We start from the raw sequence: 20,506 nt of genomic DNA on the forward strand, positions 1-20,506 counted from the left end.
GTCTGAACTAGTGGTATCGCTGCACACCTGATTGCAATAGGGCAGTGTCAACAGAACTACGAGATGAGAATCGATACAGGTCTTGCCAACAAAGAAACCTGATTTGACCCGGTGTTTTCAAGAACTTGTGCAAACTATCCAAACTTTGGAGACTATTCTCGCGTCGGGGGCTGTTTGAATCAGCTTCCTACCACGTTCTACATTATTTAATCCTGTTGCCATAGATCGACATACACTCTTGAAGGCCGGGAGATTTACTTTTAGGCATCCGCGAAGTTTAACGGTGTCTCCACATTGTGACAGGTCTTACAATTACGGCTCTACAATGCTTTTCGTGGCCTTTACAATTTTGAACACGGTCTACAAAATTGCTTACGAGCCCCAACAATTTTTACAAGCTTTACAGTTTTCCTTGCGAATTCTGCACTTGTCATTTTTCCACAGATTTTGCAAATGTCAACAGGTCCTGCTTGGGACACCAGCATCAAAAACTCTTGAGAAACTTCTTGGAGTATTTATCTATCGAGCTACGAATTCGGGAAAAGCAGTCGGTGCATCCTAAAAGAGTCATCGAACCCGTAAGCCTTTGACAACGACAACAGTTCGAAGTTCGTCGCGAAGGGCTCCGGAACAGGAAAACGAGAATTAAAATGCACGATCGAACACCGCCGGGACCCTAACGGCCTCGGCGTTAGACGTGTACTACAATGCTGTCGTTGAACTCCGCTCTTTTCGAACCTTTCACGATCGCTAGGAGGACGTGTCGCAAAGGGCCGGTCGTCGGGCACGTAATCGGAATCTAAATGCACCCCGTTTAAATCCTGACGCATCTCCCACGGTCTAAGCTTTTCTGTTGGGGGTCGACGAACCCCTGAGACCTGGCCACGGTCAAGAATTTGGACGTTGCGCCGTCTGGGCCCGCGGGAGACTGGAGAGAAGAGAGCGGAAAAGAAGGCAGACGAAGAAGACGAGAGAGAGAGAGAGAGAGAGAGGGGGGGGAGAGAGAAAGAGAAAGACGAAGGAGTCGAGGGAGACGATAAAGACGAAGAAGAGGAAAAAAACGGAGAATGAACCGGACGGATGGGGGAGGGCAGTGTGGGAGCCGGAAAGTTGTTTGTACTAGTCCGCCGAATATAAATACGAAACCCCGGGCTAAAAGTCACCAGTAGAAGAAGCGACGATACGTTAAACTAGTCACCGGGTACTCGACTACATCTCGCAGTTTATACTAGGTCCAACGATTCAATCATCCTAAATAGAAGATCATTGATCACCATTCAAGTTTCATTCGCTGCGAAATATTAATCCTTGGCACAGTTGGGAAGCAAGGGAAGAAGTTCAAGGAGCAACGGAGGCTGCGGAATCCAATTTGCATCGTGTTTCTCTGTGATTTGAATTTTTATACAGCTCTATATTTAGTGGAAGAGAAAAATTGGACTTGAAGAATAGATATAAAAATAGAAGCTAGACTAGTGACTCTAATATGATATAATCTAATCTAACAAGGAGAGGTCACGGACTTCGGGTCACCCACTTTAGTGAAATGTTTTTTTTTTGCCGTTCGGTAAGATATTGAAACACAAACGCGAAGGTCATGGGTTAGATTGTTTGCCGCGATTACATTATTTTTTCCTCCGTGTTTTTTATAGTACGCTCGTATCTCGAAACGCGGAGAACACGTTCGAAAACATTCCACGAGCTATACCATACGCGGCGACAACGTTTGATCCGATATCGTTTAAACATTAAATATCTTTACAAATTAATTTAATTGATTTTCAATCTCGACTCGGCAAACAAAAATATTTTTATAAAAGAGGGTGACCCTGAAGTCCGTGGCCTCTCCAACCAAGTAGTAATCGCTCGTTGAACGTAATCTCAATCGATTTTGCAACCCGGTGTTTAATCTACGATAATTTTGCTTTTTTCGGTCATCAATATGGCAGTCCGAATAACAAAAAGAGAGGAAACTAAGCTGAGAGAGGTCGATAGACTGACGAAAACAGTTTTCGATAAAACTGTTTAGTTTTGCTACGTGTATTTTTCGACGAAACCTTGATAGGAACGAGTCGATCGGACCTCGACAAAAGCCGACGGCGTATTTACATAGATCTTGGACGTGGAGGCCGAGGACAAAAGGATCCAAGATGCATATGGTAGAGGAATACGTGAACGCGAGCAAGTTCCAGTACAAGGACGCGCTCGAGGTGATCGAAGAATTCGGGAAAGAGATCTCTGAGATGAAAGGCAGGTGCATAGACATCGGTTGCGGGCCTGGGAACGTCACCAAGACCCTGCTGTTGCCGAGGCTGGCGGCGGAAGCCGAGCTCGTTGGTAAGAGAACCGCCTAATCTCTCTTTCAACGAGTCCCCTAATTTCTCAAGGTTCTCAGGAGCGGACATATCGAAGGAGATGGTCGAGTATGCGAGGGATAAGTGCAGCGACGAGAAGAGGCTGTCCTTTATCTGTCTGGATATTCAGACCGGCTATCTGCCCAACGAGCTGGTGGGCCAGTTCAGCAACGCGTTCTCCTTCTTCTGTCTTCACTGGTGCGATAATCCATGGTATCTATCCCGAGCTTTCTACAATAATTACAGGGTTCTTGGATACGTAAAACTTTAGTTGTAAGAGGATACTGAGCGAAACACTTGCTTACGACAGAAAATTAAAATGAATTACCTGTGAACGTTCAGGAAAACTTACGGGAACATATGGAAGATGCTGCGACCTGGAGGCACCGCTCTGACCATGTTCCTGGCTCGCAACGACGGTTTCGACGTCTACATGGACGTGTACGAAAATCCGCTCTACCGACCATACATGCAGGTTAACAATTGATTTTTAATTATCGTCGAACCGACGACTCCACCTCTTCGTTAAACGAAGACTAGTCTCGCGATTGAATTGACTAACCAAAGTTGTTCGAATGTTTTTCCGGAAACTTATTCGCGATAATCTTTCGAGGCAACTTTATCGAATTACTCTTACCTATGGCAACTTTGGCATCATCAAACTTGCCAATAATCATCGTCGGTGTTTTCTCCTGCAGGACGTGGACCGTTACGTGCCCTACTATCACAGATGCAAGGATAAAAGATCCTCCCTGAGGAAGGTGCTGGAGGACACGGGATTCGACGTTCTGCACTGCAGCAAGAGGCAGAGGAGCTACGTTTACCAAAACAAACTCGCACTAAAGAGTAAGGAGAACAAAATTTAAAAAAACCGAAGAATTGTAAAACGATTTTCAAAGGACTAACAAAAGAAAAAAAAATTCTTACAGAGCACGTCACAGCTGTGAACCCGTTCATCAAACGGTTCCCAGAGGAGCTTCGCGATGATTTTATGGAGGACATATCCCAGGGGATCGTGAAGCAAAAGATCCTCTTCAAAACTCAAGACGATTGCTCGGATCAGGAGAACAAAATCTTGGATATCTACGACATCTTAGTAGCGTACGTCAGGAAACCTTTGGGCTCGTGAAACGGGACATTTGTTGGGCGTTCGTTGAAACAGACAATGTTGTTGCTGCTATACCGTATACCTACTGTAATTGTTAATAAAAATGCACTGTAAAATCGTTCCTTTTTTATCCAAGTTCCTCTCAGGAGAATCAATGTTTTGAAAGAGGTGATAGAAAGAAACGTAGTCTTACCTGATCGAGGGGACTAAGATACCTAGTAGGAAATAGTAGGATTTCCTTAAGAAAGGGAACAGGCATCTTGGTGGAAGAACGTGGTAGAGGATGCGGCAGGATCCGAGGGAAGTCTCGACGGAGTCACAGGTTCTCAGCATCGTTTCTACAACACTAAACTTTATTGTACTCTATATATCTTTGATTTTACAATACGGTACAGCCATTTATAGAATATCGTTTAAAACTCATATATCGTCGTACGGGTAATAAGTGGATGTGTCCTGGTGCTTACGTGGTAACCATACACAGGATAGTAACAATTTTCGCTAACGCTTCCCTCCTAAAAAAAAAAACGCACGCCGCGCAAGTTCGATAAGCTGCTTGAAACACCGTGGTCATTATTAGTCGTCGATCGACGCCCGACACCGCGGACATTCTTCCAAGGACAGCGACGCGTCGCCGCGATCGCGAACTTGGCCAAGAGAGGCAAGAAAGTCCTCCGTAGACTAGTTTAGTTACCGCGGAACGTTTCATCGCGCCGCCTTGGCAGGACCGCGGTGTCGGTGAACCGACGGTGGACCTTGACGAAAGCGGTACCGAAAAACCCTAATTAAACGGAAGCGACCCGATTCGCCAACTGCAACCTCTCCCGTTGACAGAAGGCTGACAGGGTCGTAGGAATTCTTGGATCTCGTCGATCGTTGCTGGCGACGAGTGCAGTCCCGTGCAGTCCTGCGTCGATCTCGATTCACCATTTAAATCGCGTTAGCGCGACGACGATGGCGCGTCGAGGTCTCGTCTGACCAGCTTCGAGGATGCATTTACGAGCGCGAGCTCGTTGTTAGATCGCGCGGAACAAATACCTATAATCTTGCGATACCTGTAAGCACGGAGCTGCTTCGATTTATCTAAAGTATTTGATTATTGAAAATATTGTCGCGGACGAATCGAAACGTGAACGGAATTTTTTCTGAAGACGATCGATAATGATTCGGTGCTGCACCGCCGTGTCACATCGAGAACTGCACAGCCGCGCTCGAGCGCACCGCGAGATCGTCCATGTGGTAGCTGCACGACGCGCACAGCCTAGCCTCTCGTCTACGGTCGAAGCGAAACAATTTGTAAATCCGTCGAAATCGAAAAATATTCCGAAACGTACGAAAAAACAGTCCGAAGGAGAACGCATCGAAAAAGTCGGATCGATCGGTGGTTTTTTTGTATAGACACACGGTATAAAACGGCTCAAAAAATTCTTATCGTTTACGGAAGTTCTGTGCGAATACGCCGGCTGGCGACGCGAACGACCGCCGCGTCGCGTTCGCGGGCAGGGCTCGAGGCTCGTGCGGGATAACACGGACAAGATTCGTGAAGAAAGAACGGCTAAGAAAGGCGAATACTGATCGATCGAAAGACGTAACCGTCGGAGAATCTGAAAGATGGCGAACGTAAAGGGCGCGTTGAAGAATACTACTTGCTCGCGGGATTCCTTGTATTCGGCGAGGGCGGCGAGTGTTCGAGACTGATCGGCACACGGACGGCCGAGAGAGATCGCAAGCGACCGTGACGACCCCCGCGATCCGCATCTATTCTCGCTATCTTGTTATCGATCCCCTGCGGCCCGCGCGCGTGATAATGTTGTAAATCCTTGGACGGGGGAACAATCGCGATGTTTCTCCTCTGCCCCCTCCCCGCCCCCACGGTAAGTGTATCGCGGTCGCGGAGGCAGCTTCCGTAAAAAATTCAATTGCCGCGGGTAAATCAATTGACGCGCGGCGCGACGCGTATAAAAGCGGCTTAAAATATGTATCGACGTGGAATCTTGAGAACGTTACACAACGCTCGGGATCCACCGTGGCCCGACTTCTAACGTGGAAGCAACTCGTAAATTACGGCTAATAGGCGGCCACGGTTTTGCACGGGCAATTAACGGGGCGTCGCGTCGACTCGAGTGAGTCGGCCGCGGCGACCGGCATAGCGAGCAAACACGAATCACCGAAGAGCGAAACGAAGAAGAAGCTGGACGAGAAACGAAATACGGAAAGAAAGCAGCTGGAAAATAAGGAAAGAAACGAAGACAGGGGGAAAGAACGAATCGTTAATTTGTCGGTCGCGTGATAACCGAAGGAATCGACCGTACAACAGGGAAAAAACAGACTGCGACGCGTCGCACGAATTTCTAGAAGAGAAAGAAACAAGTCGCGCGCAAGCCTCGCGGAACACAAACGGATCGACCGTTATTAATCGTCTGTAAATATTCCGCGTGGATCGATAACGTTCCCTCCCACCCTCTCTCTCTCGCTCTCTCTCTCGCTCTCTCTCTTTCTTTCTGCTTCTTGCGAGAGGAACAATAAATTTAGCTCGAGCACGGGCCAACGATAAAACATCAAAACGCCAGGAAAGTATAGTCGGGGCTGAAGAAGCGGAGAACGCCTAGGAAAACCGGAGCCTCGAGCGCCGATGCGTTCGCCGGACAAAGATTGGCAAGACTATAGAAGACTATAGAAACGTTCGAAATACTAAGTGCTCACGATCCCTTTGATTGATCCGATATTGCTGCTCGCCCACGATCCGGAAATGCCACCTATTCGCACATCGACTGGGTATACGAGACTAGTCCGGTGTCTGTCTTCGTATCATCGCAGAGAAATCAACTGTCCAGGACTACTGTAAAACGGCGACCACTTGAAACGATGCTGTACAAAAATCATTTCTAAGTTAAACGATTCCGGCGACGCGAACGAATACGAAAGCCATTTTCGGACGATTCGGGCTAAAAACAAATTCCAAGAGCGGCCCAGCCTCTCTTGCTCGCAGGTTTGTCCAGTTCCGAAGAAACAAAATCGAGTAAATTGAGCAAGAAATATATTCTCGGGTCGTTCGAAAGCTACAACGAGCCGATACAATTTGCGCGAAACACAGCATCGAAAGTGGCTCCAGACCGAGTAACTGTGCTACCTTGTGATCCGAGGGCCGGACCACACAGCCCGGGTCATTGAGCGTTAACCGAGGAAACTTTTGCTGCCTATTGGCGAAGGTAGCGAGACGCGGCGAAGCCTCGATGGTTGCGCAGCGAGAACAGCGATAGACAACTATCGAGGCGATATCGTAGCGCGCCGAGAGGCGCGAACGCCGTACGGAAGAAACGAGCATATTTAAAGAGACGCGCGTGCAGAGAACGAACGTGCGAACCGAGCGAGGTTCGCGTGGAAAGATCACATTGAACATCGACAGTAGTAGTATTCGAAGCATCGAAGAATTGACAGAGCTGACGGTCGGTTCAACGAACCCGGTGTTCCCTCCGTAGCGTCGCACGGGTCCCGTCTATCCTATCCTTCTCCACCGTGCCCGAAAATCGGCTTCGACCGAAACCGGGTTCGCCCCGTTCGCGGATCGGGATCGCGACGCTACGGAGAGAAGACCAAATCGCGGCGAAGAGGAGCGTGCACGCGCGCCGTGGTTTTCCCCTCGCGCGTGCAATTTCGAGTCAGGTACGAAGAGAGAAAATCGTTGTCACGATGTGTGGAGAGCTCGTTGCCGCCGCGGAAGCCAACGGATTTTCACGGAGGAAGTGGAGGAAGAACGCGAGCGGGCGCGCGCAAGAATTGTGGTAACGTAACGAGTTCTGTTTTGGTGGCCCGTCGAGAATATACGATCCCGGATAGAAGAGGTGTCCGGGAGGCTAGTCCCTTCGGAAACCGCGCGAGAACAGTCAGCGACGTCGGACCGCTACGATCGTCGATAGGCCGTTTCGATATTACGATTACTCCGCGCGACGGGACGGGCGATTGCAGAGGGAATGGTCGACAAGCGGGCACGCTCTTACGGGGAACGTTGAAATTTTTTGGCAAGCTTCGAGCGACTACGCCTCGACCACCCCTAGCCTCGTTTTGCAACCCCCGTTTTTTCCGGTACCATGTTCACGCATCGGTCTCGATGCTCCGACAACCGAACAATCGAGCCTCCCCTTGACTTCCTCGAACGGCTCGAGTAAGAAGAGACGCGCGCGCTCGGTCGATGGAAGCAGTATATTTTCGCGTTTACTCCGAACGTAGTGTCCGCGCGAGCTACACCGGCTAACTATTGGCAAGAGTGGCTTGGAGCAGGCTTAGAGGTACAACTTGGACTACCCTGTCTCTCCGGTGTAGACGAATGCAACGGAGAAATGGTAACGCAGCGTGCGGAACTGCGTGGAACGGCCAAGTATCTCTAAAATCGCTCGTTGGTCTCGCGGTCACAGATCGCGCGCAAAACTAGTCTCGCGTTCATCCAAACTAAACGACCACGGCTAAAACGCTATGTTACTGCCACCTTTATCGCTACGTCTACTACCATTAACAACATCAACAGCAACAACACATAATATATCAACATGAATATATATAGATGTATAATATCTGTCCTCGTTAATCTAGTCGTTTACGCTTACACGGTAGGTACACACGGTTGGCTGTAATATTACATACGTAACGCCGAGAAACTAAACGCACGCGTTTCAACGGTTCCCATCACCGTGCCGGAATATAGGAAGAGGACGAAACGGAGGGAACCGAGTCGTCCTGAGCGAGTACGCGGTGTTCGCGCGCGAAACGATCGGTGTCGCGGAAAGAAAACTTTGCAACCCCTTTGCGGATCGATGCGGATCCTAGACAGCGGCGGCTATTTGCCAGCGGAGACACCGTCAACCAGTACCCGCCTGCTTTCATTGCTAAATACTCGCAGCTGTCTCTCTATGGAAGCCGATTTCAATGAGCTTGACGGCCCGAGCGAGTCGAAGACTCCCAAACGGAAACCGTTGCCGCGATTGGACCGGAAGAGAGCCGAAAGTCCTCGGCAATGGTCCCGGAAGCCGTCGCTCGGCCTACGGTTCTCTCTCTCTCTCTCTCTCTTTCTCTCTCTCTCTCTCTCTCTCTCAGCGCAGAACGGAACCCCGCTATCGACGGACTGCGGAACTCTTCGCGACCTCGAAAAATTCGCTTCTCCTTCTAACGACGAGCGACGTCTGCAGCGTCGTCCACTGGAAGACGTCCCAGAAGACGCGTGTACGCGAACATAGTGAAAACTGCAACAGTATTCTTTGCCACAAAGTTAACTTTTTAACTTGTTTCGTGCCCTACGCGTTTCAACGATAATTGCGCGCAAACCGTAGTCCCAGTTGTCAACGAAGAGAGTACATGGCTAATCGAGGAACAGCTCTCACAGTCCGATATCACCCTTTGAACGTTTCGCTCTCTCGACTACAAAGCGTTGGAAGCATTGTCACGGCGCGCGGTCGCGATCATCGAGCTCCTCTCGAATCGTCGTCGTTCGAGATCGCGTCGATGGCCGGGACCACCCGCCGTCGGACGCGCATCATTTGCGACTAAACGATCGGAAAAACATTGACACACGTATTTAATGTGTATACGAACATGTACGCTTATGTATAGTTTTATCAATTGTGTGTATATACGGCAATTTCTACAATGTCTGCGAGAACGGGGAGACTTCGGCTGCGATTTATAGCGACTTCGACAATTCGCCCTGGCTCTCTCTCTCTCTCTGACTCTTGTTATAGTTGAAGAGGTTCGATTGGGAACTGAAAATTGGCACCAGCGATCTCGTTACCACAAATTGAAAGTGGACCGCTGACAATATGCACTGGCGACACGGAAGAAATGGCGAAACTGATTGCGACTTGTCGAAATTATTTGAAGAAAACTCGCGTTGCCATTGCCCGAACGATTTCTCCGTAAACATCTGCAGTTCAATCGCAACTCCTCGATTCAGTCATTTTCTCGTTCGCTTCGTTCGACTAAAACGTAACTCGTACGCTAGAGAAAAACTATAGAGGATTTTTCGAGCAATCAACCAGCTTCGATTTCACCTGATAACTGCAGAGAATCATCGATCCAAGTTTCACCGCGTCGTAATTTATGTGTAAATTGAAGACTAGAGGATCTCTTGAGCAATGAATTATTTTGATTTCACCCAATTTCCCTTGGCAATGATCGAGTCCGTCGTCAGTCATCGTTAACCAGAGAAATTATCACGAAAACCGTGCCATCTTCTCAGGTCCCATTACTAAAAAGAGTCGAATCTCCGCCGTAGTCTCTTTCCTTTTCGCGTGAATCGCGCAGACCGTGTAAAAATCGGCAGGTCACGCGTATAGAAACTTCCGACGATCGTCGCACGAGTTAACGAGCCATCGATTCGCGTCGGAACGACGCGCGACGGTAGCGTCGTTCCGCTCGTCGCTAATTAAATATTACCCGCCTTAGGTTCTACGTATCTCTCGCCATTTCACATGGATTTATCACTGTTTCATAATCTCGGTCGAGCGTCTTCGTCGATCGAACACACGCAAAACGAGCAAACGGATGCACGCGAGGAAAAAAAAAACGAAAAATGGTATAACACGGAGAATGGTAACTCTTGATTATCGTCTCGTGAAAGAATTGGTAATCAATCTTGTCTATTGGTACAATCTCGTCTAGCTCGAAAATCGCGCAGACTTTCGATTCCTCGATCTAAAAACGAATTAACAACCTATCCAAGTTACAAAATAATTTGCACAGCGACACTCTATCAATTCCGTTGAAAAAGAAAGTATCGTTTTTGTGAAGTGCAAATGTCGTTTAAAAAGATGCGCTCGAACATCGTTATCGACGAATCGGAAGCAATTTTAAACCGACACCGAGATTCCAAACGAGTGACGCCATAATTCTGGTACTCTCGATAGCATTCTTCATCATTATCGTCGCGTGGCTCTCTCTCTTTCTCTCTCTCGTTCTCTCACTTTCTCTCTCTCTCTCTCTCTCTCTCGCCGAGAAATTCAAAGACAAACGAGCCTAAATGCCAGAAATTCGACGCGGTTCCGCGATTTCACCGAATGCTTGCGTAGTTTTCTACTAATCGAGGCGCTGGATGGGTTACACTTTTTTTTCCGATATATATAAAAAACGTCCCATTTTCACATAAATCAAACAACGGCGGCGAAACTATCCAACGGTAGACAAATAGCTTATCAACGATGCAGGATCGGGTTCAGTCTCCAAATCGAAGGGAATTTAATTAATCAGCCCTCGACGCAACGCGAACAAGCTGGCCGCTGCGAAACGCGTTGCACTAATTCGTCCGACAAATATATATGTATCAATTATTCCAGATTAATCCCACTGCGTCGTCGATCCGTATATTTTTCGGATGTAGAACGCAGAAATCATTTTCTTCCGTTATATGAATTTTGTTGCACCCGCGCAATGTAAATTCGGATAGAGGGTTGACAAAATATATGTCGGGTTTGACTAGATCAAAGGATATTATACAATCTTAACGGTATCAAAGAATAAAAGCATACTAGGAACGCAGCAGGATTAATTCAAGAACGTAGGATTAATTTTCGTTACAGACAATATAACGCGATAAAAAAGTCGAAGAACGTGTGGGACGACGAATATACTCGTCCTATCGAACACAAAGACATGACGAATTTGGTTCGTGCGACGCGTTTCTTAGCATTTCACAAAATTCCTTCGTAACGCGTTGCATGTTTGCACATAGGTACAATCGTATGCGTATACGTATACACTTATATGCACATTGTTTTCTACAAAAAGCTCGCGGTTTTTAATCGGATACTGCCCGCGTATCTCGGCGATTAGAATTTTCAATTCTCCACATACGAAATAATAAATAACGAGATGGATCACACGGGAGAAGATTTACAACGCGCAACGCGTAATATCTAATAAGAATATATATACATATATATATGTATGTATGTTTTGTATGTATGTATGTACGTATGCATGTAAGTATGTATGTATGCATGTATATGTGTAATATCAAGTTGCTTAAAATACCGTTTACGATTAAAAACAACAAGGACAATGTTACGACGTAACATTTTTGATTGTCTTCCTAGAAAGAGGCTCGCCCCAAAAATCGTATTGGCGCTGCCACTTTTGACAGCAGCCCCAGAAATCACGGTACAAAACGCTGGAAACGTTCCCGTCGATGTTTCCTTATATCTCGTTTGTTCACATCATTTTTATCTTTCGCTTCTGTTTTTTTTTTCTTTCATTTAAATTGTTTGGTTTTGCTTTCCTCTTTACACAATACGATCTCTTTAGTGTTTAAGATACAGGCTAACGTATCGAAAAAATGTCTTTATACGGAGTACTTTCAGTCAGAAAATATATCAGATCATGCACGCGCCCATCCGAAACTTTTACTCAATTCATGCGTTCCTTACCGTCTAGGCCAAAAAGAGATTTCATCCTCCTCTCACCCTCAAACTTCTCTTCATTCTCTCTCACTGCCATCCTTGATCATGTTCTCTTTCTCTCATCCGCTGCCTCCACCCCATTTCACTCTCTCTCTCTCTCTCTCTCTCTCTCTCTCTCTCTCTCTCCCTCTCTCTCTCTCTCGCGCGCTCTTTCTCTCTCTCTCTCTCTCTCTCTCTCTCTAGATTCAAGTTTCCTGAGGTCCGATTATTATGTAGCGATCGATCGATTCCTACAACATTCACGAGTATAACCCGAGTATAATATCTTGGAACGCGCTCGTCACCTTGCTAATTAAATAACGCCTTATACATATAATAACAAGATTAAATAGTAGCACTTAGAAAGATTATTCTTATTTAGAATCGTGTACCTTTTCTTTTCCGCGATGGGTCGTTCACACACTCGCGCCTTTCCCGAAAAGTTCAATTTCGCACAGGGGTACGTGAGAAACAGAGAGGGCTCCTATCGACTCCGTTTCTGCTATTTTTGTTTGGCGATGGTCTCTCGAGCGTGGATGGAGGAAAACAACAGGTGCGTTTAATACTGTGCGTAAAAAAGTAATATCGATAATTATCGGAACGAAAGAACGAACAACCCGAGCGGACGACCGTTCTCCTTCTCCACGGTTTCCAACGATCGTCCTTTTCCTCGTGCGAACGCGACGCGTGTCTATCCTCCTGTTGAGATCAAAATCTTCCCGAGGAAGCGACGTGAACGCCTCTCGGAAACAGGTGTGAACATGCGGCTCAAATACTACCACGATAGTACTCTTTGCATCAGCGAATTCGTCGTGGAAACTACTGGCGCGCGAGAACTATCACCAGAAATGCTTCGTACACTCTCGTTAAATGCTGCTCTGTACACGTTGCGAGAGAAACTCTTCTTTTTCACGGAAATGGAGAAAAATTGTGGTTAGCAAAAAACACAGGTAACAGCGTAGACTCGACCAATTTCCTACCCGTTGCCGTCGCGCGACTCCTCTTTCCCGGAGGAAGTACGCGCGCGATTTACACGCGAGCAATCTGCACGCTGGCATATAATCTGTTCCACGTGGATACTCCTCGTAAATCCTCAAATTATTTCACCTCGGGACTAAGTCGTCGATCGCACACAGCTCAATACGTGTTCCCGCTGAGCGATTCGGGCATACTCGTACCCCCTGAAGGAGACAGCGGCAGCTCTCCGCTTTCGTATTTGCTACAGCGACTGCTGTACTCGGCCATCAGGCTTGCCTTCATCTAAAACAACAATGCGGATATTCAGCCACACGTTATCAATCGGTTAAGTAAATTAAGGTAAACAATTGTGAACCTTGGCCCTTTCTTCCTCGAGCCTCTGCCGGACCTCCTCGTGCTGACGCTCGAGCTCAGTTCTTTTCTTTTCATAAATCTCTTTCAATCGTATGCACTCGTGCACACCTTTCTCTACTGTCAAGTTTGCAACCTCTCGCTTCATGCGATTCAATTCGGCCTTATCTTTGTGTACCTTTGCTAGTTGCTTCACCTGCAAAAACATTATATCAGTTAATTAACATTCCAATAATACACCCTAATTGCAGTGATATAATTTCAATGGCACTAGAACAAATGTTTTCAAACTTAATGGTCTGCTAATTCTAGACATTTACCTCTCCTTGCCTAGAGGCCTGAAGCTTCTTCTTTACTTCACTGGTCTCACGCTCGAAGAGGACTCTGAGAGTCTTCAGCTGGTTCGTCTGCGAGTTCTTCATCACCTTGTCCACGGTAGCGAATAAGCTGTCGTAATACTTCTCCTGAAGCTCCCGTTCCTGTTGCACATGGGCTTTGCACACAGCCAACAAACGTTCACTCTGACTCCTTGACAATCCCTTTGCTCCGCCATTACCCTCGCGATTTTCCAAGTCCGTGCATTCCGAGGTCTCAGCTAGAGCCAAGGTACTCAGTCCCACCTCGCTGGAGAAACTGCAGAAACAACTGCAGAATCATAAGAATGCTCGTTTTTTTTGCTACCATTACATGAGGCTTACATGTTTCTGCTGGATAGTCGCTTCACCAACTTGTGGCTCATATAAAGCTTCGATTTATGCTTTTCACCGTCGATGGAGCTCTTCTGCGACTGCACCCTTATCTTCTCCTTCTCGTGTTTTTTCCGGAGGGACTCTAGCTTCTTATCCAGTTCCATCTTCTTTTCTTTTACCAGTTTGTTTTCCATTAGCTTTTCTAGCGTCTCTGCCATTATCTCTTCGGCGGCTATCACAGAAACAGTCAACGAAAAACTAGCCATGTCGTGCCACGGTAATTTAATGAGATATTAGAAGAAACTACCTACCACTGCTTGCGTTGACGGGACTTCTATTGCCAGAACTGTCCACGACCAGAGGTGGAGGCGCCGTAGAACCCTCCTCGTTGTCCTGCGTCTCAGTAGTGTTCACAGCTGCAATGGAAGGTCTGCCATGGGTATTCGGAGCCGGGGGTTGCACCTCGGGCTTGACCGTCTCCTCCTATAACAAGCAATTCCTATTTAAGTATCAATTCACAGCGGTCGACACCCTCTAACCAACAAACTTACAGGTGGTTTAGAGGCGCGCGGTGTCTCTTTAACTTTCGGTGTTTCCTATAAAATGTTAGTTCACGGTTGTTAATGGGTCCGCCAGTACCAGAGTTAGTAAACAAGGATTCCTCGAATTTTTCAAATCTTACATCGTCTTCCGTCGAAGGCGGATCCTCCGAGCCGTCTGTGAGAACCGACAATTGCTTCTCCCTTTTCTCAACCTCACTCTGATACTTGATGGGATTCGCCAAAGCTTCGGCTAACTCGCTTAGACCATGAGGAACATAATCCTTGACGATCACGTGGAGGAACAGACTTGCCAAAGGCAGCGGTTGACCGCACTCTGTTCTAAGAGCCACGTGCCGATATCCTGGGCATAGTCCAACTACTGGTAACACTCTGTGGCCTATCAGACGACCAGATTCCTCGTATGCAGCTATCCTGATGGAGGCCAGGTCCGGTAGAACGACCTGATCGACAAGCCAAAGTTTTATTATACATAAACATTCTAAAGATTTATGGTCTTTGAATAATGATATACCTTTTTAAACACAAAAGGCTCTTCGTCGTATATTGGGTTGATACCATTGTTAGGAACGATCTTCGTGCGAAATCTCTTCCTCACAGTGTCTGCTGGCAATCCATACATGTCTACCTCCACGTAGGTGCCCACCCTTTTATCGGTTAAAAACTGTGCGGATATCACATGTATGTGAACCGTACCAGCTATAATACCGTCAACAGTCGACTCTGCGAAAGGATCTAATCGACAGTCCTTCCGCCTCATAAACTCCGGCTTCAAAAGGTAACCGCACCGCTGATTATACTCGTAAATGCCCAGATTCAATTGCATGGCAAGATCTGAGAGCAGAATTAAAATTAATGAGTGCTTTTTAAATTATAAAACACTATGAACGTACCGAGAGTTTGATAATTCAAAGCAACCAGCTGGCAGCCCGCGTTCCAAAACACCTGAGGCATAAAATTGCTAGAATCGAACCGCGTGCCTGCTGGATACACTCTAGACAGCTGGTGCTTATTATAATTCACGAACTCCAACGGTCGCTCCTTCAGGAGAGTCGTAGCTTGCTTTTCGTCGAACGACGACATCTCGTACATACGGTTCTTTTCTGCAAAGATTGTTCGTTTAGCAACCTACTAGAGATGCGTAGCAAAAAGATTTGTTGTGTATTATAGTTGGAAACGTGGCCGTACTTTCAGCGGACTCGAAGCTGTTGAAGTGAACAGGTTGCACGTAATTAACCAACGCCGAAATCTCGGCCCCAGCCTCTGTCTCTTTGGCACTGGCCGCTTTGTCAGGGGCAGGCACTTTGTCGCCTATTCTCAGTTTAATGTCCTCGACGTTTGATTCTTCCTCCTCAGTGCTCGACTCTTCTTCATCTTCTGGAACCGATAAATGTTTCAAACTTTCTGTTCACGATTCATTTGCATTTTGAACACTGACCGTCCTCGTCCGGGGCACTATCCTTGCTACCCTGTCTTTGTTGAAGCATCGGGGGATGGCCGATATCTCCGTTCCCGATCTGCTCATTGTTTTCGCCATCGACATTCGCAGCCTCTGTAGCTGGACTGTGTTCTCCTTCCGCAACCTGATTTGCCACACCGTTATCCTCGTTCTCTTGAGCTCCTTCTTCAGACTCAGATATCGGCGTCTGTTGCTTCTTTTTATGCTTTTTGTGATGATGATGGTGCTTCTTCTTGTTCTTGATGATGATCTTGCGCCTCAAGAAACTCGGAGGCGGCAGCTCCAGACCAGGCTCCAACTAAAGAAACATGTGTCTGGTGAACCCCGATATTTATGGCGCGTTTGTCACAGCTTTGTAGGGAAATACCTTATGAGACTCTAATGGCGCGTCTAGCAACATCTCGCCAAACAATTCTCTACAATACTGAGCTATTTTAGCTTGCTGCCTAGGATTACAGTGATTCTCAAAACTAAGAATAACAGGATACTCTGATGTCTTGAAAGCACTTTCGGCAATCGCTTCGATTACTTCTCGTGCACTGATTTCAGGTACAAATGTATATCTGGAAGGGACATGGTTTTCTTGCAACAACGTGTGGCATACAGATTTACACTAGTCTAAAGATTTTGCTCTTAATTAACGGTACCCGTGAACAATGACGGGCTCGTCGAATTTCCCGTTCCAAAAATCCAACTCCACGCATCGGCAACCGGCTAGCAGACATTGACGGTATATCTCCACGGAACTTTTTCCTGTCAGTTGATGTCCTGCAATCAGAAACATACTACTTGCCATAGATCTCTACTTAAGGGAAGGAAAGCAGAGTTGTTTAATTTAGTGTTTATTAAATGTAAAGGAACTTCAGTTCCTTCAAGATATGATACGATCATTAAAGAACCTATTAGAAGCTATCTAATAGATAGGATGTTAATGATGGTCGTTAGAAAGTTGTTCGGAAATGTTACGGAAACAGAGGAAGTACTAACGCAACTCTATGGTTAGGAGATACAAGAAGGGGACGAACCTGTTAAGTATGTGTTGTGACTAGAATTTATAAAGTAATGCGCAAGGGGTTGGTCCATATCATCCGACAATTCGAGCTTCGATGTGGCAACGATTGGATTATCCTCACTCATCAGATACCTCAGGAAACCGTCGAAACTCAGCTGGCCCCGGTACGCATGCAACTTATTTGGCTCGTATTGACTTATGATAGCCTTAGCTCTTGCTTCGTTTGCATAAGGATATAATATCTCGTTCAAACGTGGATCCCGTTGCGTTTCGTTCAGAAAGTCGACTAACTGCGACACGGACATTAATCTACGCTTGTTATTCTGTATAATGTTCGTGAATATTTCCTCGACATCTAAGCGTTGAGTGAGCGCCTTATAAAAGTTGAAGAAATCCTCGAATTGAAATTTCTGTAATGCTATCACGTCGTTCTAAAAGACAGAAACAAACACACATGGTTTTGAAAAATATTTTACGAAGGTGTATCTGGGATGCTGATCCCGCCTAAGTTTGTTTATTCTTTTATTTTTTAGCACTTACTTTTCCGGATGGGAAACCGGAGATATCGAGCGCTCTCTCAACACGCTTACGGTCATCTTTATTTTGCGCAAACATTTTTATGATGCTGAAACGGCAATACGAAGTGTGTACAGATTGATTGAACGTATGAATATCGATTTGTACATGCATAAAACAGAGACAGGCATATAGAAACTGTGCTCACTTCTTCGCAGGTATTTTTTCCGATTTATCGGCTGTTAGAACAAGTTTCGTATGCGCTTTCTGCAAGAACATTGTCGTGCTGGTGTTGAGGAGAGTTAAATTGTATGCAAGTTGGAAAATTTGCTCTGTCCAATGCTGCGCGATTTCCGCGCGTGTCGTACAAAAGTTAATAAAATTCATGTTGACGAAATCGGAGCCGTAGCAGATCGTCACCGTCTTCTCCTCCAACGAGTCTTGAGAGCCCATCGTCACGAGCGACTTCAGCTTCGGGTCCTGCAGAATCATTTTATTCAGGTCAATATGTGAAATTAGCTTACACGCATCGCGTCGCGTCGCGTCGACAACAATAGCTTCACATTACAATAAGCTATTAATGCAACTGTGAAACTATGCATGAAGCAGCTTTGTGGACTGCGTATTGATTTATAGGAGAATATAAGTGATAAGAGACTTTGCTCTCCTTCCTGACACAACTACGATTATACCCATTGAGCACAAGTACTGGAAAGACTGAAAAAGAGTGAACTATATCGAGGACACAAAGTAGGTAATACTCTATTTATAAAATTGTCAATAATTATTGCATGGTGGTGCTGCGCGTCATTAGCAACCATGCAAAGGCAACATGTAATTATAGAGAACCTGAGACTACAAAGAACCTGAGATTACTCTTATCCACAGAGGTCAAGGAAATAAGTCTATGAATCCAATGTTCAATACCTTTGGTACTTTGGCATGTTTCCCAGTCCGAGTATCTCTGATTATAGCAATGTCCAGCATCTCCATTTCATTCAGCTGATCTGTCCAGTGCAAGTAAAATCCAAACTTGTCTACCCTCAATGTAACAGGGGTGGCTATCCCAGAGTCCTAAACAAAGATGCAAACAATTATAACAATTGTCCAAGACACAGCATCAATTTATCACACAACAATAATAAATAATACAAGTACCTCGTCCCACTTGACAAACTTTTCTCCATCCTGCAGCATTTGCGAGACCTCAACGGGTCTGAACTGCAGGACACTGCCCGACGTCTTGGTGCTAGACATCCTGACAGCAGATACTGGTAAGCAGACTTAGCAACAAGTCCAGCGAAGCAGGCTGGCTCAGAGATAAGAAGTTGGGCTGTGCTTTAAGCCAGTTTCAACAATAACAAGCACGTTGATAACCACAATGCTGACGACAGCGACGATTGTAAAGGAAAGAATGTTGACGGCAACCGAGAACGACACGATGTCACTGGTACGGTGGGCAGTTGCGAGTAGAATGTCGAGGACACCGTCGACGACGGCGGCAGCGGCGACGACGTTGACCATGGCGACATTATGGAGCATTAATGAAACAGCTTACCTGAACAGGCGCTGTTGCTCAATGACCCGTGACAAAAGACGCCTCTCGACGACGATGTCGCCGTCACCGTCGTCGCCACGATACTTAAACAGGTACCGTCTCTCGTAGATGCACTGGGGGTGTCAGCGGTGTTTTCGGTGAGCATCGACGTCGTTGTCACAAAAACCGTCGATAGGTCCCGGTCGACCGAACAGCTTTTAAAAAGGAAAGAACGATCACGGGACGATCGTTGAGCAGATCACTGTCAACGGATCTCGATCACGACGGAACACCAGAGTTTAGAGACGATCACGGTCTCGATCGTTCACATTTGTCGGCGTAGAATAACTCGCGATTAGTATGCACCGCGAAAGTTTCGTACTCGCGAGCACTCGCGCACTCACTCAGCTCTTGGTCCAGAAAAGCATCGTTCCGCGCGCCCTACCGAAGACCCCGAAGACGATCCAAGCAGATCCGAGAGCACCGCCACCCGTCACCCGTCATCCGTCAACCATTACCCTCGTCGCCAGGAGGCGCTTACTATGCCGCCCCGAAGTGGCCCCGCCAGCGGACGATCATGCTAGAACGCACTACACGTGCGCCTCGCCGCGCTCAAATTGATTTTAACGCGGCGAACCCTGATATTCAATGAATATCCGCCACTTAACGATCTTCTATTCTGATCGTACGTGCGACGCTCACCGAGAATACATTTGCGTTGTTTGCTTTTTTTCAACTTTTATGGCGTTCTAACCCCGTAAAAGACCAAAAAGCAGACTGTGTTCCACTGTGAACGAACGTAAACTATTGATGCTTGGATACTTTACTTTGTTTAGCTGTACTATAATAAAAAGTCACAGCCAACCCTCAGACCTTGGACGTTTGTTACAAAATTACTCTTGGTACATTTAACTTTCTATTCTTCAGACCCTACATTACCGTGAACTCTTTGGTATTAAAAGATTTTTAATAGTAGAACTTCAAAGCTATTGATTCTGTTTTGTTGCCTGTGCACGGGTTAAGGCTTTCGAAAAGGACCGGGTCAAATATGACCCTGCGAAGGTTCGTTGAATCACAAATTGTCATCCCTCCTGTTTCTATTTTCGCAATCTTTCGCATTGTTGACTGGTAATTAAGTGTGGAAAGATCTCAGGTCCCGCATATTTTACGCTTCTGTTGCGTGTCAAATAATCTTTAAACCACAGTTAGGGTGTCCTAAAATACACCGGATGATCGAAGAGAAAGCGACCTTTCGTAATTCTCCGATTTGAATTTCAGAAATCCGGTCAAACTATTATATCACATTCTAATTTTGATCTTGGATAAAAATACCATGTATACACCCTCTACACAGAAAAAAAACTAATCAACTGCATCAAGTTCATTAAATCGATCCAATCTTGTTGTCCGCTTCTATTAAACTCGAGTCAATTTGATTTAACGCTCGGTGAATAGACGAGCTATTGAGTACTTGACTACACTCGAACGATACCATGACATCAGAATTATTTTCGAAACGTTTCTA

General features: G+C 46.3%; 2 protein-coding genes across 5 annotated transcripts; one reads left to right on the forward strand and one right to left on the reverse strand.

Annotated features, from left to right (window-relative positions):
• Positions 1 to 1,216: 1,216 nt before the first annotated feature.
• On the forward strand, positions 1,217 to 3,491 carry Jhamt (juvenile hormone acid methyltransferase). Its single transcript, XM_078180590.1, has 6 exons — positions 1,217 to 1,386; positions 1,947 to 2,334; positions 2,393 to 2,564; positions 2,694 to 2,826; positions 3,050 to 3,197; positions 3,281 to 3,491. Exons 2-6 carry the CDS (start codon positions 2,148 to 2,150, stop codon positions 3,478 to 3,480), a joined length of 840 nt encoding a protein of 279 aa, XP_078036716.1. The 5' UTR covers positions 1,217 to 1,386; positions 1,947 to 2,147; the 3' UTR covers positions 3,481 to 3,491.
• A 309-nt stretch (positions 3,492 to 3,800) lies between these two features.
• Plc21c (Phospholipase C at 21C) lies at positions 3,801 to 20,494 on the reverse strand. Of its 4 annotated transcripts, none has more exons than XM_078180232.1 (18): positions 18,603 to 20,494; positions 18,372 to 18,518; positions 17,653 to 17,924; positions 17,469 to 17,553; positions 16,942 to 17,359; positions 16,564 to 16,684; positions 16,284 to 16,479; positions 15,896 to 16,214; positions 15,646 to 15,831; positions 15,351 to 15,560; positions 14,972 to 15,291; positions 14,580 to 14,900; positions 14,449 to 14,493; positions 14,209 to 14,380; positions 13,907 to 14,129; positions 13,529 to 13,853; positions 13,213 to 13,404; positions 3,801 to 13,139 (listed from the first exon to the last, which is right to left on the reverse strand). In XM_078180232.1, the coding sequence occupies exons 1-18, from the start codon at positions 18,699 to 18,701 to the stop codon at positions 13,017 to 13,019; spliced, it is 3,774 nt and encodes a 1,257-aa protein (XP_078036358.1). In that variant the 5' UTR covers positions 18,702 to 20,494; the 3' UTR covers positions 3,801 to 13,016. The 4 variants fall into 4 exon arrangements, with proteins under 4 accessions (XP_078036358.1, XP_078036359.1, XP_078036357.1 ...); XM_078180233.1 differs by having other exon boundaries at positions 13,529 to 13,841; positions 15,646 to 15,834; XM_078180231.1 differs by having other exon boundaries at positions 15,646 to 15,834.
• Positions 20,495 to 20,506: the final 12 nt, after the last annotated feature.

Source organism: Augochlora pura, chromosome 5, assembly GCF_028453695.1.
Source record: "Augochlora pura isolate Apur16 chromosome 5, APUR_v2.2.1, whole genome shotgun sequence".
Taxonomy (NCBI): Eukaryota; Metazoa; Arthropoda; class Insecta; order Hymenoptera; family Halictidae; genus Augochlora; species Augochlora pura.

What these genes read in the sequence shown, in the direction of transcription:
- Plc21c (XM_078180231.1), bottom strand. Translation starts at nt 18,701, where the DNA reads ATGTCTAGCACCAAGACGTCGGGCAGTGTCCTGCAGTTCAGACCCGTT. An exon ending in CGACTATCCAGCAGAAACAT is followed by an intron (nt 13,854 to 13,906) that starts GTAAGCCTCATG and finishes ATGATTCTGCAG; the next exon opens with TTGTTTCTGCAGTTTCTCCA. An exon ending in AGGCCTCTAGGCAAGGAGAG is followed by an intron (nt 13,405 to 13,528) that starts GTAAATGTCTAG and finishes ATGTTTTTGCAG; the next exon opens with GTGAAGCAACTAGCAAAGGT.
- Jhamt (XM_078180590.1), top strand. Translation starts at nt 2,148, where the DNA reads ATGCATATGGTAGAGGAATACGTGAACGCGAGCAAGTTCCAGTACAAG. An exon ending in GGCGGAAGCCGAGCTCGTTG is followed by an intron (nt 2,335 to 2,392) that starts GTAAGAGAACCG and finishes CAAGGTTCTCAG; the next exon opens with GAGCGGACATATCGAAGGAG. An exon ending in TCTACCGACCATACATGCAG is followed by an intron (nt 2,827 to 3,049) that starts GTTAACAATTGA and finishes TTTCTCCTGCAG; the next exon opens with GACGTGGACCGTTACGTGCC.